The following is a 17823-nucleotide window of genomic DNA, read 5'->3' on the forward strand; positions in this document are numbered from 1 at the left end:
TTTATGGAGAGGTGAAGGTGGTCATCCTCTTCACACATGTTTGTGCTGTTATTTTCTACCAAAAATTATCTCTTAATAGTGGAGGGATATGATTAATGGGATGCGTACCTCTACTAACAGGCATATGCATGCAGTGAAAAACCATATATCAATGGTCACTCCCCCCACACTTTCCTGTTGAAACGACAACATAGAATGAAAGACTTCTTCTAATAAAGGTACTACTCACCTAAAATAAGAAAGGAAGCACATCACAACAATGCAAGATGTGAGCCAAACTTAATACTCAATCATGTCCATGTATCACTTTGGGCTTTACACTCAACTAAAGAGTGTGCAAGCAGGGCTGCAAGGGTGGGGTTAAGCCAGGCTTTTGAAAACCCTAGCCCAACCCTGACCTCCCTTCAAGATCGGTCGGGATGACCTTGATTGGCCCTAACTACGAGAAAAGGGAAGGGAGATGCAGGGCCAGGCTGGACTGGGTTGGGCTCAGCTCCAAACTTTAACCCTGGCTTGGCTTGACCTTAAATCAAGGTCAGAAATTCTCAAACTTCACCTGTCTTTAGGCTAAGCTATCTTAGCCTAGACCCTGTTTGGGCTCAAGGCGGGCTCAGGTCAACAGAGCCTCCCTGAAAATTCTGGGGCTTGGTTAGGGTGGGATTTCAAGGCCCGAGGTCTGATGTAGCCAATTTGAGCTGAGGCCTCAGGTTGGGTTCAGTCTTGCCCTATATATAACTATATTTATTTACCTTTATATATATATATATATATGTATGCAAGATAATGGTCGTCGATAAATATCATAATTTATATTTGATATACATCATTTAATTTAATATATTAAATTAATATTTATGTCAAAAATATTTTTTTCTTATATTTGTGTTAAAAAAAAAAACAAAAAATAAAAATAAAAACAAGGCCAAACATTGCCTACCTTGAGCCTAGAACGGTTGGGCTTGGACTGAGATATCGCAACTCAATCTCGGGCCACGATGGGCCTGGGCTGAGCTTGGGGACTTTGAGCCAGACCTGTTTTTCAGAATCCAACCAATTGCATGGGTACACAACATCCCCCACCCTGCCCCCGCCCCAAAAAATAATCACCAAGGATTTGTACAAACAGACTTTGATATATCCAACAGACTTTGATATATCCAATCTTCTAAGAAACTAAGGTCCTTTCTACCAAAGAAAAAACTATGATCCTATACTCACATGTCAAATTTCAGACCAACATGAATTTGCCACTGACAAAATAAGGGGAAAAAAAAAATTAAGACTACAAATAGTAGGGCAATATGACATTAGATGGGATGGTAAAATATTCGAAATTTCACACATGGCCTTGTTAAAGTATTCTCTAGCCAGATTCACCCCATCACTCTTTTACATAGCAAAATTGAATATATCTGTTAAAAAGAGATCATTTCCATAAATGAACCTATGGAAAAACATTTTTCATTTATTAAATTTTGGCAAAAGTGACTCTTGTCGAGCACATAGAAGGTTTTTGTAGATGGACACAGCTAGTTTTGCAATGTATAAGGGTGATTTGGCAATTCTAATCGTGGGATATAAAGGTAATAAGATATGGATTGGCTAAGTGTAATATTTCAGACCCAAATTCAATCATTTATCTTCAGATGTAATGGCATAACATCCTATGTGTGCCCATACATCACCTCAGCTTCATTTTCCAATTGGGACTCTCCTCATCTGAAACTTAACATGTGAACAAAAGGCTCCAAGTTCTACATATCCACAAAATTTCAAACTTATGATCTTACCATGTGACAAACACAAGTGCCCGTGCAAAAACCAAGCTTTAATAGTCAACTTCCTTACTGAAATTTTCAAGAGAGCAATTCGTTGTGGTTTCAGGCCAAGGAAGGTAGGCTTTGACAATTATCTTAGCTGTACAGTTTGTTCCATTTTAGCTAAAACATTTCGGTTCATCTCGGTGACCAATGAACATATGACATTCATTGGTTGTCTTATAATCTATAGTAGTTGTTCCGTTTCAGTAATCAAAGCCTCCTTTTCAATTAAAAATCATCAATACCATTCTCATCATTTTAGATCTTATTCCATTTTACATCTTTTTTCCTTTTATGATTGAATTTTCTTAAGACCACAGATTCTCATTCACTGTGGCCATCTCGATCCCAAACAATAGGATATAGAGGGGAGAAACATGGGGGGAGAGAGGGCTGTCCCATCTGGACCGTCCCATCGTTGAGCAACCTGTGAAATAAAACTGTCCTTTAATTTAACTGGACCTATTAAATGAAAGAATTTAAAGATCTTGTAATCGAAGTTAGTGAAAAAGAAACTATAACTCTACTTTTTTCCCTGTCTAATATAACACATTTCTTGTTTCAACGGGGATAAAATCATATATTTGTAGTCTATATCAAAAATCATAATTGGAGCAGATAATATTGAAGTAGATAGATCAATATCTCAATTCATATTGAATAGGCAGAAAAGAATCCAAAATTGAATCTAGATCCATAAGTATCCATTAACACGTGTAGCTCAATCTCCAATGAAATATGGTTAGTTTTGTGAATTAATTGTAGCATTTTCATGTGAAAAAATTGAGAAAAATCTTCTACTTCGCATATTATAATGCTGATGATAAAACGCTCAATTATACTATTTGAAAATGAAAATAAAAACAAATAAAAACAAATAAAAACAAATAAAAAAAAAAACAAATTTTTATTCACAATTGCTACTTTTAACTGAAATGGAAAAGATCTTATATAGCACCGTTGCATGAAGACCTAACAAACTGATACTACCAATCTACCATTTCTAAGGCTATTAAAGAGGAAATCTTGAGGGTACTGGTGACGTTTTTGGTTGAATTCCCTTCACGCAAAGGATGACGTTGCCATCTGCTCGCACCCAGCTCCTTGATTTAGTCTATCCATCCATATACATGGACATTCTTAACGTTCTTTACCTCATGCTTTGCCGCATCTTCCAATGCTTTCTTGGATGCCAAGACCTCTAAGAACATCAAGCTTCAAAGGTTGTTTGCACTTCCGCCACAATGAAAGCACCAGTTCATAATTTGTTAATCCGCTCACAACACTTCTGCAGCAGGAAACTGAATCCTTCTTTATCCATTCATTTTGGTTTCCAGCATCGGCAGGGAACTGATTCCTCCACGGGAGGAATTATCCAAGTAGTTTTGAGTGTAATGGATGGTGTATTCTCATTGGCCACATCAAATCTAGTCGATCTGATCTCAAGTAAACGGTGCTCCAGGCAAGGAACTGTCAAAATTCTGCTCAATAGTGCACACGTCTCAGCAAGAGATGACTCCTCCAAACAATTTTGAAAGCACTACTCTGGTTATGTTGTCCTAGTTCACAATCTGAGATTCAGTGATTTCAGTAATTCAGTCCCAAGTGTTGTGATAATTCCCCTTGGATGATCTAGCCATTGAATGGCTCATTCTTGACTCATCAGAGATCAGACCATTACATGGTCTGACTACATAAGCTAATCCAAAAGAGAGCCAACCCCTTGGACCGTTTGGCCAGAGCTAACTGCTGTATGCCCGGAATCATCAGTAGATGTGCTAGGGAGAGCAATATGGCATAGGGGGTTGGGGCCTGGTGGTGGCACCACGTCTTGTGTCACTATTTCTTAACGTCTAGAACTTTTTTACCAGGAAACAATCATTATTTTTTCTAGGTTAAAAGCCAGTTTAGGCATTCTGGACCTGTTACAATATTTACAATTTTTATTTTATAGGATTCTAAGTTTTTCCTAGAACAAGGTCGTACTGATGCGACTTTCCTAATTGCACCAACCCACTTAAAGTACCATGGACTGTTTACAGAACATTCTGCCTCTTAAATTAGCCTAATTGAAAGCCTAATAGGCTCCCACCTCCTTACAGGACGTTAAACCCCTCCTACTAGCTCTTGTCTCACAGGCTAAAGCTCACCCAAACTCCCTTTGGATGATCATAATAAAGGCAAATAGAATGAAGTTCACACCTCACTTTCACAATTCCAAAAATTCAACCATGTAGTGTGCATATCTAAATCATGCTCATTATATCCTATGTCTAGTGTTTTGTTGGGGATATGCCCACACTCCTGAGCTGATTTTGATGATAACAAATAAATTATAAAATTAACTATAAGTTGTTGAGTGCCACTTGATGTAAGGAATCAGCTGTGAAGAAAGGCTCTCATGTATCAAGCACCAAGAACCAAAGATTCAAGATGTCAAGACAAGGACTTCTTGAAGACTTGATAGAAGATGTAAAGCGTCAAGCATTACAAGACCAACATGAAAAATGTTGAAGTTGAAGAAGCTCTTCCAAGATAGATTAAGTCTTTAATATGTAAATGTATCTTGATTACATAAATGTGCACTCACATATCATGCATTGCACTCATGCATTTTAGAGTGACCATAGGAAGTGCTTATGACCAAAGGTCAAGACTTAAATATGGTCAGAAACATGTTAGGTATAACATATCTCAGGAAATTGCTGTGAAAACAGCAATGACCCAACTCAAGGGTATTTTGGTCAACCTCAAAATAGGTATCAGAAGATGGTCCCTTCAACAAAGTTGTAGAGATTTGAGCTACAAATCCAACGCACTTAGAATCAGATTAATCCGATGTCAAATGAAAAGGTTATGACCCAAATACTGACGAAAGGTCAGTTTTATAAAGGCCTGTCAAAAGTTAGGAGTGGCCAAACTGACAGGTGGTCGACCAACTGAAAGCCCCGGTCGACCAGCACCCTGCCAGTCGATCTGTCCGGTCGACCGGTATGAGACCGGCTGGTTCCAACGGGTCTCTAATGGCTAGTTTTTTTCCAACGACTCATTTTTATGCTTGACCGGCTACCGATGGCAGTCGACTAGTAAGACCAAAAAGTGACCGTTTGAGTGAGATTTCTTACCTATTTTTGCCCCCTAATCTCACCTATAAATATCATTAATGCTCTTAATTAATTAACAATTAATACCAAGCATTAAAGAGACTTTAAAGAGCTTTTTGACGTGAAATACTTTCCACATTTCTTGAGAAATTGGCCAACTCCATCATTACAAGTGAAGCTCAAGGATCCAATCAAAGTCTTCTACTTTTCTATTGACCTCAAGCCTAGGAAAGACTATAGAAATGTGCATCATGTTCATATCTTGCATTTCATTATTGCACACACAAAGAGGTAATTCTTATCTTATTCCACTTTTATTTTTGTATTAGTCCAAGCGTTAGGTAACACTAGTGTTGAACTGTTGTAAGTACACATTGTCCTAGACTGTAATTAGGAGTTGTGTAAGATCCTCTTATCTTGAAAAGATGTGTAAGGTCCCTCTCTACCTGTGAAAGAGATTGTACGGATTCTCTTATCCTTAAAAGATTTTACAAAGGTTTTCCTCCCTACCTACTGTACTGAAAGGTAGGAGCTAGTGAAATACCTTACAAATGGAATTTGTAAGGAGTGGACTAGACTCGGATTGAGTCGAACTACTATAAATCTTGGTGTTGTATAATTGTGCTTAATCTTTCTATTCCATATTTCTTTAATTTACAATCACATTTGGGAACACTAATTCAAAAGTTATTAAAAATCCACTAGCATAACCTATTCACCCCCCTAGATTATTTCAGAGTTATGTTTTGTGATATTTGCCAGACATTGTGATACCGAAAAAAAAGAAAACATAAGTTCTCCAAATATCTATTGGTCCATGATATTTAATTCATTATTCATTGCCACAGGCACATCTTGTTCACTGCTTAGATTGAGGAGTACAATAAGACTCCGAAATCCAATGCACATCTATGTCATGTTTATTATATGTAGTGTGTTTTTCTCTGACTCATCAAGTTTGATACATCAAATACACAGAACATAAGGTTCTCCAAATATCTATTGATCCAAGTTACCTGGTAAACCATTCTCAATAAGGTTGAGAGCCACAAACTGGATTATTTCAGCTATGGTTTAAATGCATCTTGTTGCCATGCACATTGGACTGGTGATATGTGCATGGGCAGATTCCCCTCTTGGGATGTTGATAAGGTGAGTAAAAGAGAAGATAGGAGATAGATGGGAAGAGATAAAATATGAAAATTTAAAAGGATAATCGCTTGATGGACCAAGCCTAGGGCCTAGGCTAATTGGGAGGTAGCCGGCCTCTTGGCTTTACGGATGAAGCCATGGTGTCCTGGCCTATTTGGAGGTGCCAAGCCTCTTCTCATGTGTAGAGAGATATTATAGGAACCGAAATTGTTATCCAAGTCTTTCCTTTTCATTCAAGATTATCCCCATTAAATAGGAATACAAGTAGCTACAACTTTCAAATAATAACTCCTACCCACGTACAACACTTCCCACATAATATATCTCTTCTAAAACTACCCAATAGCTACTGAGAAGATAAATATAAAATTATAAAAATAACTACTAACACACTACACCCATGCTACATCACCCACAAACTTTCTTACGTAACAACTGGGGAGGGGAGGGGAGGATGTGTTGAACAGACATTTAGATTGCACCTATTATTGTTACCATGAGATGAAATGCAAAGCAGATATAGTGATTGACCATGGAGCAAGAACATTAACTTAATTGGAGGAAGGCACATCATATCTTCAACAAGGTACTAACATCACACACTAGACACGGCATGTCTTCAAGGAGGTACTAACATCACACACACTTACTCCTCCCTTTCCATACTCAGAAGCAAGTAGAAATGAAATACGTATCTGATAGGACTTCTCTTGGAAGTTGGGAGATGACGCCAAATTTAAAGATGGAGTCCTCAAGAGAACTTGACTGAGGATTGGGTCTTTGAAAAATATGTTTAATGAGTAAAGCATGTCACATAAATGGCTTTGGAGATTTTAAATTAAGAAAGTCTCCAGAGAGGGTTAAAATATGCATTTGTGGCAGCGCAAAAGAGAAGATGGACTTAGAAGTTAGAAGCATCCAAACAACTAGGATGCAGAAAGGATCTTGCAACATCAAGCTAATTTTCCACCTGGGACTCGATAACGAATCAGTAGAGTAAGAAAGTTCTCAGAAAGCATTACAGTATGGGGTTCATTCTCTAATGGAAATCTGTCCAAATATCTTTGAAAAAAGCATGCAACATTTAGGAAAGGGCACTGTATGAAATTTCTTTTCTAAAAGCAAAATGGGTATGGGGGGCTGTTCTCTACCGTTAATGTCTAAACATATTTAAGAATGGCTTCAAGTAATAATTTAAGGTAGCCCAATAATATGAATGGTAGTGGTCCAAACATAGAACGAACACCTATCTTAAGCATGGTTCTAAATCACCCCTAAATTTCGGTCGAAACTCCAAAATTTCTCAGTTTCATGGCCTGAGACAAAACCAGGGGTCGAAATAAAAAATGTGAGGTTTTGACTAAATTTTCTCATATTTCGCATGGGTTCAACCAAATTAGTCCAACCCATGCTTATACATGTGACATGTTTCGATGGAAAACATACATTAATTTCCATATTTTGACAAAATCTCTCAATTTCCTTGGGTTTCGTCCAAGAAAGGGGGAATTTGGCCACAAAACATCAATTTTTGCTCAAAATTTTTGCAATCTTCTTCTACCATCTTTGCATTATCAACCAAGAGAAAACTTCTTGGAACTTCAAGGTAAACCCATTGTTACCCCAAACTTCTTTTTTTGTTCAACATAGTAAAATTCTTTCAAAGCAACCATGTGTGCCATGTGAGCAACCTCCACATCCTCACAATCTCAATGAGCCAATCCCTAGATTGGGATACCTACAAAACGTTGATGATGAGACTTATAAGTGGGTAGTGATGGACTTAAAGAACGACTGGACCCAAAACATGTCATGAGATTCATGTTTTGCATTCAGAGGAACGACTACGACATCTCCAATGATACACATCTCGTGGATTAGAGCCGCCTAGAAACTCCTCCTGGTACTAAGTCGTGAGTGTTGTATGACTAATTCACTATCTAAGTTATATTTTTTTGATTGTTTTTTATTAGCTTATTTACATTCACAGTATCTAAGTTATATGTAGACTTAGTTTTTATAACAAATAAACAAGGTTAGTGTACAACATCATTTAGCATACATTAGCAAACTTGGGTTAGCACCACAAGTATCATTTTGGTTGTTCCTTTTGTGAAAAAAGTTAATGAATTAGCTTTGAAAGGTCAAAAATAGGTTGTCCACAAAAAGTCAGACCAAAATAACACTTTCTGGGGTTCAAAATCAAGGTTTCTACAGCCCAAAGAAGTACCTAGTTTCCTTAAAACTTCATATTTTTTTACCTATATTTCGGTCAAAACCCGAGATTTAGAACCTTGACCTTAAGGAATCTTTTTAATAACTGGGACTTTGATGATCCGCTTCAGTTTCTGATGATATGCTTCAGTTTCTAAACATTCTCACTAATAAAAGGGTTAACAGAGATGGCCATCCCTTCCCCCTCTCCACAGGGTGACAATCATTTGGTCCCCTTCCCCTTCTGGAAAATTCAGCTTCTCCTCTGCTTGGAAGTTCATCCACTCCCCCCTGCCTCGGGCGCTCTGGCATAAGGTTGTTTTGTTTAAGGGTTTCATTTACACTCTTTTGAGAGCTCTTTCTAACTGCCTCCCCCACCCAATCCTTCCTTCAATACCGTCACATCCATGTCCTCCCTCTTGCCTTTGCTGGAATGGAATTGAAGATTCCAATCATCTCTTCTTTATTTGCCCTTTCTCTTCTATCTGGAAATAGGTCCTCAATTTCTATTGGCCTAATAGGAGATGCCCTTTGCCTCTGCGTAGAGAGTGGATTTGGATTGATATCACATTTGCCGATGCTTCGATTTACGACATTGTTGGGAAGCTTGCCTTCTGTGCCACCATTAATCATCCCTGGATGGAGAGAAATCTCCGTAGATGGACTTCCAACTCTCGCTCTTTTGACAAGATTTGGAAAACCATCTTCTTTGAGGTTGGTTCTAAAATTTGGCTGCTCCCCTACCTTTTGGTTCTCCACACCCCAAGGAACATGCTTATTTTTGTCTTATGGGGTCTTTCCCTCTCCTCTCTTCTCCCCCCTAGGGTTTTGCCAGCCTTCTTGTCGCTCCTTGTTTTTTCTTCTTCTGCCCTCAGGCTTTGTAAACCCGCCCCCCTTTTTCTTTCCTTTTGGTAATGAATTAGAAAAAAAAAAAAAAAGAGACGCAAAGGATTTCAGAATTTATACAGTTCAGGTTTATTCTCAATTAAGTCCCACTTTCAATGCCTTCTAAAGAAATCATATATCCTGCTTTCCTTTGAATGCAATCGGATGGAGGGTGTCCTTTTTGAATTTTATGTCTAGCGGCAGGGTATTTTTTGTCTGCTTTGTTGTTTTATTATGCTCATTATGGACTTGTGTGTGCATGTCGGAGGGGTATTTTGGTCTATACATTGTTATTTTTATATTTAATAACACTCTACCCCGCACAGTAAGGCTATTCGGCCACACAGTGAGGTATACTCCTCCTTGCGATAAATCTCTCTTCTTCTTCTCGCTTTCTTCTGTGTGCAGGCATTGGCTTTATCCTCTGATTTCATCACATCCTTTTAAAGTTTTTTATTTCCCACTCTCTTGATAGCATACTCACCATAAATCTAATGTCCAGAGGTTCTTTACTCGACTACCTGCTACATGTGTTTCACCTGGCAGATACATCTCTTGTTTTCTAAGTATCAGCAAGCCCTTGTGTCTGGAGCACTAGCCATGTCAACAAAGTAGTAAAGCACTATTTGGAAGCTCGTTGATCCTAGGTTCACAATTTGGAGAACAAACCATTTTTTTTTGTTGGGGGGGGGGGGGGGGGTGGTGTTGGGGGGCACAAGGACAAACCTCTCAGAAACACCATGCTCTAAAATCTTAACTATCAGCATCATATCACTAAAAGCCCAAAAAGCCGAACTACTATGATCTCCATTAAAATCCCTTTAAGTATTGAACCTCACCAAAAGCACACTACTAGGCAAATATGTATCCTATCAACGATTATATCATAGCAACAACATCCTGTACACCAAATATACAGGTTTCTTTTCTTCTTTTTTTTAACTAATAAAACCTTTTTTGCTCAAAATTTGAATTTCCAATAACTCTATTACTGCTACATGATGAATCCTTCATTACCAATCAACCACCAATAAACCCCCTCGAAAACTTCACTCATACAAACCCACATCCTCAATTCTCATAGAATATATGGGCTTTTCAAAGGGTAATAAATATTTAAATCCTATGGACGGCCAGCTATGTTGATTGAGTGAATCTATCTATGTTTTTTATGCAATCTGAAAAATACAGATTATGGATCTCAGATGCAAGCAGGCCCAATAATCATATTTGTGATCAGATCTGAGATAAAGGAAACAATTACGTTCTTAACGGAATAAATCAGATCGATAGAAGGGGAGAGAAAAGAGACAAGATCGACCCTCTTAAGAGGAGAAAGAAAAGAGAACAGAACAGAAGTTAAGAGGAGAAGAAATCAAGTTTGGGATATCAATCCCATAAGCATATGCACTACAACAAGATCAAAACTTTTAAAAAAATCAAATTCTGTACTCAAATCATCCTTAAGTGATAGTGGTGTATTCAAGGAATAAAGTATTAGTATCGGTCACCATATCAGTTGGCTAAATTTAAGATACGTATCAAAGATACGCTAAAGATACGTACATAAATGGATAGGAAACACATTTTTACAGACTTCTACATAAATTTTTTTTTTTAAAAGGTTAAAAAATGTTTTATATATATATATATATATATAACATGTATCATGCATAAACACTAAAATGGAGAACATCGTACTGAGAGACAAGTGTATTCAACTGAAATTGTTCAAAATGATGAGATTTCTTACATGTAATAACCGTCTATTGTCGACTTTCTAAGAAATTTTAAAATCTATGAACAAGTTGATGCAATAATTCATGTTTTAGTTTGTTTTACCTAAATCTACTCAAACATAGCAAAAAATGAAGTAAAACAAACTTAATTGTTTGATCTTGCCATCCAGCTTCCTATAAAAAATACTACTAGAACACTGCAAAAGGGATGGCAGTAATTTAACCAATCACGACATGAGATAACAACATTCAATTTTGTGGGAAGATCAACACACTTGGCATGTCGCAAGGGCATACAACATTAAATAATGACACTAGTTGTTGTGATGATTCCTATAGAAATTAAGAATTAAATGGAATGGAGAAATCAAATGGAAGACACTTATTTGGTTGCAAGGATTCTATAGATGTAAACTGGAGGAGATGATAAACATGAGGATGCCATAATTCATGACAAGGAGAATATGAAAGAATGGTAAATCAAGATTGTGAAATTTGTCGAGTAAAAGTGCAATTACGCTTCAAATTTTGGAAACTTAAGTACTGTCAGCGAGAAGAACAAGCTTTGTTTTGAAAAGGAATTGGGTTTTGTAGATACATATCGGTAAGTATCGTTGAGTATCGATGAGTACTGGTTCAATACAAAACAATGCGCATGTAATTCAATTGTCCAGGGCTCAATTGTATGCATCGAGAGTATCGGAACATATCGATGAGAATCAGAGCGTATCGTACTGCATCGTACGATACGCATTCGATACAAAGAAATTTTTTAAAATACGTGTATCATATTGCTAGGCATCGTATCGGTGTTGGTATGATACGCATCGATACTTTAAACCATGGGTGTATTACATATATAAAGACCTTCTAAAGTTCCTACATTATTTCATAAGAAGATTCCAATGACTCTTAACACCCTCAATAAAGTAAATAAACTCAAAAATAAGAACTCTATTTAGCTATTAAGTATTCTAATTTAGCTCAAACACTTAAATTAACAATTAATCCCATGTACTAACTTTAGCCCTACGTTATGGGCCTATATTTTCAGGCTCATCACAATGAAACCCAAGAAAAAAAAAAAAAAACCCAACCTATAATATAACTACCCAAAGGTCAATTATTGGACTGCCACAAACAACTTATAGGCCTCCCAAGGTTGGGTACAAGACTCCATACGAGATTAATGCCTAATGCAACTACATCAATTCCCGCTCGGTAATAAAAACTCATCTTTGAGTTTTGTAGAAGGGCAAAATAAAGAGCTCGGAGAATGTCTCATGCTTCGCACCAGTATCACAAATCAAATTCAAAAGATGAAACGTTGATGGCATATCCTCTTCTTAAAATAAATGGGAAAGAACAAACTCAATATGTAAAACATACATCATTGCAGTAGAGTTTGTTGTTGCTTCACCCATATTAATCACTGTCCCACATCAGAGCGGTCTTGGTGTTGCCTCATTTGGCTTCTAGCATACTTCGTCAACCAATATTTTAAAACAAACTTCTGTTATAGATGAGAAGGATTTAGGATGGACAAATTCCTCTCACGATCAACTACACCCTTCCACTCTTCCAACTACTGTCGAGCAACTTTAATGTGTTTAGAAGATTCAAATATCTCGCAATAAGTATCATCACAATATTGGGAAATTGAGAATTCGACAATGACATCTTCCAATTCAAAGATGATTACATTAGTCTTCGATTACATCTCCATCATCAACCGTGAGACAATTTTCACCTTTCCCTTCATCTATATGAAAAAATAGCAGTTTTTCCATTGAGCAAAAAAACTCCAAGGCCAGTTTTAGCTCTAATACCAATTGATGCAATCTGAAAAATCTAGATTATGAATCTTAAAAGCAACCAAACTCAATGATCACGTTTGAGATAAGATCTAAGATAAAGGAAGCAAATGTGTTGTTAATGGAAGAAATAAGATCGATAGAAGGGGAGGGCAAAAACAAGATCAATCTTCTAGGGAAAAAGAGGAGAAGAAATCAAGTTGGAGATACCAATCATGAATGCACTACTCAACATCACCAAACAACAACAACAACAACAAAGCTTAGCCTTATCCCAACTAAATGGGTCATTTGGAAAGGAGAAAAAAAAAAAGGCGACTTTGGGGCATCCCACTCATGAACAATCGGAAACTCGAATCCTAGCCTTCCAGACAACCCTGTTAGATGCCATACTCGGGTGAAGACTTAACTTTTGCATGTCTCTTCTAACTAACTCGCCAATGGTCATTTTTGGCCTGCCCCTAGCCCTTTTAGCTCCATACATCTGCATCTGGTCACTCCTCCCTACTGGCATCCAAGGGCCTCCTTTGGATATGACCAAACCATCGTAATCGATATTCTCTAAGCTTATCTTGAATTGGGACAGCTCCCAAATCTGATCTAATCTGGTCATTTCTTATTCTATCTCTCAGGGTTTTGTCGCACATCCATCTCAACATCCTCATCTCGGCCACACTCAACTTATCTATGTTACACTCATTGACTGTCCAACATTCTACACCATATATCATAGCTGGTCTTATGATAGCCCTGTAGAATTTTTCCTTGAGCTTTAGAGGAATATGTCGATCGCATAACACTCCAAGCGTCCCTCTCCATTTCATCCATCTTACTTTAATCCTGCAGGAAACATCATCATCAATCTCCCCTTCTTTGTTTAACGGAGAGCCCAGATATCTGAAACAGTCACTTTGCGGGACCTCTCTCCCCTCAATTTTCACTTCCTCGCTATCAATCCTCGATCGACTAAAGTTACATCTCATATATTCCGTCTTTGTTCTACTTATCTTGAGACCTCTCGATTCCAAAATATATCTCCATAGTTCCAACTTATCATTAATCTCTGGCACTATTTCACCGACTAGAACAATATCATCTGCAAAAAGCATACACCATGGGACCTCTCCTTGAATATACCTGGTTAAATCATCCATGACAAATTAAATCAACATCACCAAAGTTCTTTAAAAAAATAAAAGAAAAAAAGAAAATTGTTCAGTTAAATCATCCATAATTGATGGGGGGTATATTATACATAAAAAGAACTTCTAAAATTCTTAAATTGACTCATAAAAAGAATCCTAATCACTCTAACACACTTAATAAGATTAATAAAATAAAAAACAGAGCACTAACTAGCTATAAAGAATTTTAATCTAACTCAACCATTTAAATCAACAACAAATCCTGTGTATTGACTTTATCCTCACTTTATGGGCCCATCACAATGAAGAAAAGGCCCAACCTATAATATAACTATCTAAAGGTCAATTTCAGCCCATTAAACTGCCACCAGCACCTTATGGGCCTTCCCAACTTGGATTTAGCCCTCCAAACAGAATTAATGTCTAATGCAACTACATCAGTTTTAGCTCCGCAACTTTTACCTAAATGATTAGAAATCCAAAATGGCAAAAGGTTCTTTGCATGGCCCACACAATAGGCCTTCCGGTTTGGTGCACATAATTCTGCCACTTGATGTAGCAATTCTAACCGTTGAATTAATAAGGCATGGCCTAGATTGGTCATGCGTCAAGTTATAGGGCCAAACTCAAACATATATCCACCCCATATTATTGGTCATTTCCCTAGAATTTTCAGCCCTCCATTTGTTTTCTACCATTTTCAAAAGTTGCATTTTCTGAATTTCAAAGATTATTTTGCCACATGGCAATGTCTATTTAGGCTGAAACTTTACTCATAAGTGGGGGACCTAGGGCCCTAACGGACTAAATTTGGGCTCCCCCAAACCTGCCACATGACAGATATCAGCACCATTCGTCATCTTAAACCTAGCCATTACCATACAAAAAACAAGAGAGAGAGAGAGAGAGAGAATCTAAAATCCCCTCTTTATCCCAATCACTACGGCTTCAAGAAATTAATTTATAAGCAATGAATCAAAAGAAAATATATGGATCCAGAAGTTGGATTGAATTCCTCCCCCAAAAATAGTTCAGGTAATTCTAATGTTGGATATCAATCATAGTCAGCCTGAATCAACCCAACCAATATCATGATGCCTTCTGGCCCCATGATTATTAGGAACTAATTGCTCTGGTCTTTCTGTATCAGATGATTAGGATGTGCCTCCATAAAAAGATCATAAGGGAAGCTAGTCAGCTACTTCTGAGATTTTTGCATTTGTGAAAGGACTCACACATGTGGTTTCAAATCTGACGTCACAAAGGGGGGAGGGGGGTTCCAGTATTAAGAGACCCCTGTTGAATCAATTTCGCTAGTGAGGGTCACCAAGAAAAGGTATCAACATCAAATTGGATTCCCTCGCATCGATAGAATGGAGGACTAGAAATGAAGGGACCCAAGATTTTGCGAACAGACACTAAGTTTTGCCTCAAATTGATGCTCAGAAACAAAACTATCCCCTGCATGTACACAGAGGAGGCATCAGTAACAACAGGAGAAAGCATATATTTTGTCTCTAGCTTTACTAGATTCTATCATGTAGGGATTCAGTATCGGCCTTCTAAGTTTCAAGAGAACAAAATGTACATAAAATGGAAAGAAGGGCCAGAGAAGCAAAATAAAGGTACTGCACAAGTTTCTGGACAAAATGATACAGTAGTGATTGCTAACAACGGAACACCGAAACAGTAACTACTGGTGTAACTGGAACGGAAAGTCCCAAAAGGAAAAGAATAAAGTTTAATCTTACAGCATGAGACAAATAATAAAGTATTTCAAACGCTAGCATTACAAAAGGATCATTCTCAAACCTTAAAAATGGAAGAATCACTTCCTCATTCAAAGAAAGAACTCATAAACAAAAGACATATAAACATTCTACATCACAATTAAGAATCAACAATGTGTGCATGCATAATGGCTACGCATCACCCAGAAACTCAGAGAATCATAAGTAAGAACCATTAAGAATCAGAAAAACAGTAACAAGCACATTCCACAATAATGTTTTGGAAGAACCAACCAGACAACAATGTGCTTCAAAGCACAAAAATGCTTTTAATACAGCCAAAGTAACATGAGACCCACAGGTCTTCTATGTGCCCTCTTGTATAAAGCATAGTTGTCAAGGTGTCACCTAGGTATCCAGGCACCATCTTGGGTCCAAGGCAACAGCACACCTTGTTTGATGCAAGAAAGGCAGCCCGCCTTGTGGCCTTGTGACCCTACATCTTATATTATATCATTTTTTTGACACTTCATAAGTTAACGTTAACTAACGTTAAATCTCCATGTAGCCGACCTAATGTAGTACTATATTTGAAAGAATCAAAACAGTAGCCAATTGACAAGGATCTATACTCAAAGGATGGTCCATATACAAATAATGAAGATTAGGAGCGAAACAAGATAGCAACTATGGAGGGAAAACAATAAAATAACCGTAAGGGGCAAAACAGTAATTTCTAGCCCAAAATTAGGGTTCAGAAATTAGGATAATAAAACGCAAACAATCTTTGATTTCAATAGTTAACTTGAATCAACAAACGGAAGCAAAACAGTAACTAATTTGAACACAAAACAGTAACTTTTTCCAGATCTTGAGAAGGGAATGGCACAATTGGTATTTTGCAAATATCTCAAGATCAAGCCATTAGAAAGAGCCCAAATTTCAATCGATCTCCAAATTAGGGTTCTTGAATGCCTGGTCACAATTTGAGTTCGATCGGTTGTCTGAATTGCTTAATCCGAAAAAATGTGTGACACCCAAACTTCTAGAAGACTTGAAGAAATCTAAGGAAAACTTAAAGAACAATACTTACTCGTTGGATGAAGAAGATGACGAAAGAATAAATAAGAAAAGAAGGATTGAGATGGGATAGATGTGGTGGGATGGTAAAATGGTGGGACGGCTATTTCAGCCTAGGCCTCTCACCCAGAGCTATCTCAACTGTTGAAGAATTCTTTCTCAAAATTTTGGGAGCACAAAGCTGCGATTTCATTATAAATTCGTGTTCTATGTTGTAGCCCCTTACAAACTTATATAGAAGACTCAAAACTGATTCAAACACTAAAAAGAAAAGCCTAACTCAATCCTTAACTAATTGGGAAACCTAATCTGACTAGAAAACTAAAATAACAAAGAAAATAAACTCAAAACAAGACTCTAACTTAACTAATGAATTAAATATCATTTTCCTACTTCCTACCCATATTTTATGCCCATTAAAGTGGCCCATTATAAAGAAAATTCATGGGATCAAAGGCTCATCTCATACATAACCCAACCCAAGGCTTATTTCCAATAAAATAAGCCCACTAAGTGGCTTATCTGCATCACGACCCCATTAAGTTGGGATAAGGTTTTGGATGTTGTTGTTGTTGCTCTGTTTTGTTAATAAATGTGCTTATATTATATCCTATGCTTTGTTTATCATATACTGATTTTCATATATTAGGTCATTACTACAGTAATCATACCATATTACATTGATATGGTTTCTATGTATCATATAAGCAAAATTATATAAAATAACCATTACTATATTACATATACTGCACACTAGGGTGTCTAGTCTCCTTGACACTTAAGGTATAAAGACTCAATAACCATAGAATTGAACATTAGCGATTTAGCATACACATTCAAATGAGATGCATTGATTATTACTCACTTGCATCAAGCACAAACAGAGATCCTATTACGTATAACAGGAGGGAAAATAAATCATCTATGAAGCAAGAAAATCCACAACATTCTACATGAATCTCAGTGCTAGTTAAGTCTAAGATAAGACTTGATCAAATGTCTCATCACTTCAACTTAGTGACATAGGTAGCTAACTGTACAAAAATAATACCATTCAGCCACTGGCAGCTGAAGACTTGACATATTTATCAACATATCCCTGCAAATAAATAAGTAAATGTCAAACTCCACAAACTGGGC

At 37.2% G+C, this 17823-nt stretch overlaps 1 protein-coding gene across 5 annotated transcripts in view; it reads right to left on the bottom strand.

Moving 5' to 3' along the window:
• Positions 1-2021: 2021 nt before the first annotated feature.
• Positions 2022-17823, bottom strand: part of LOC122093654 (protein FRIGIDA-ESSENTIAL 1-like) — a 36232-nt gene continuing 20430 nt past the window's right edge. For 4 of the 5 annotated variants that reach the window (XM_042664022.1, XM_042664019.1, XM_042664024.1 and 1 more), the window contains exon 6: positions 17506-17782. In XM_042664022.1, the coding sequence (XP_042519956.1) occupies positions 17738-17782 (45 nt within the window). In that variant the 3' untranslated portion in view covers positions 17506-17737. Of the gene's footprint in view, positions 2248-17505; positions 17783-17823 lie in introns of those variants that run through there. The other variant, XM_042664020.1, reaches the window with a different exon arrangement.

This window comes from Macadamia integrifolia, chromosome 11, assembly GCF_013358625.1.
Source record: "Macadamia integrifolia cultivar HAES 741 chromosome 11, SCU_Mint_v3, whole genome shotgun sequence".
In the NCBI taxonomy this organism is placed as follows: domain Eukaryota; kingdom Viridiplantae; phylum Streptophyta; class Magnoliopsida; order Proteales; family Proteaceae; genus Macadamia; species Macadamia integrifolia.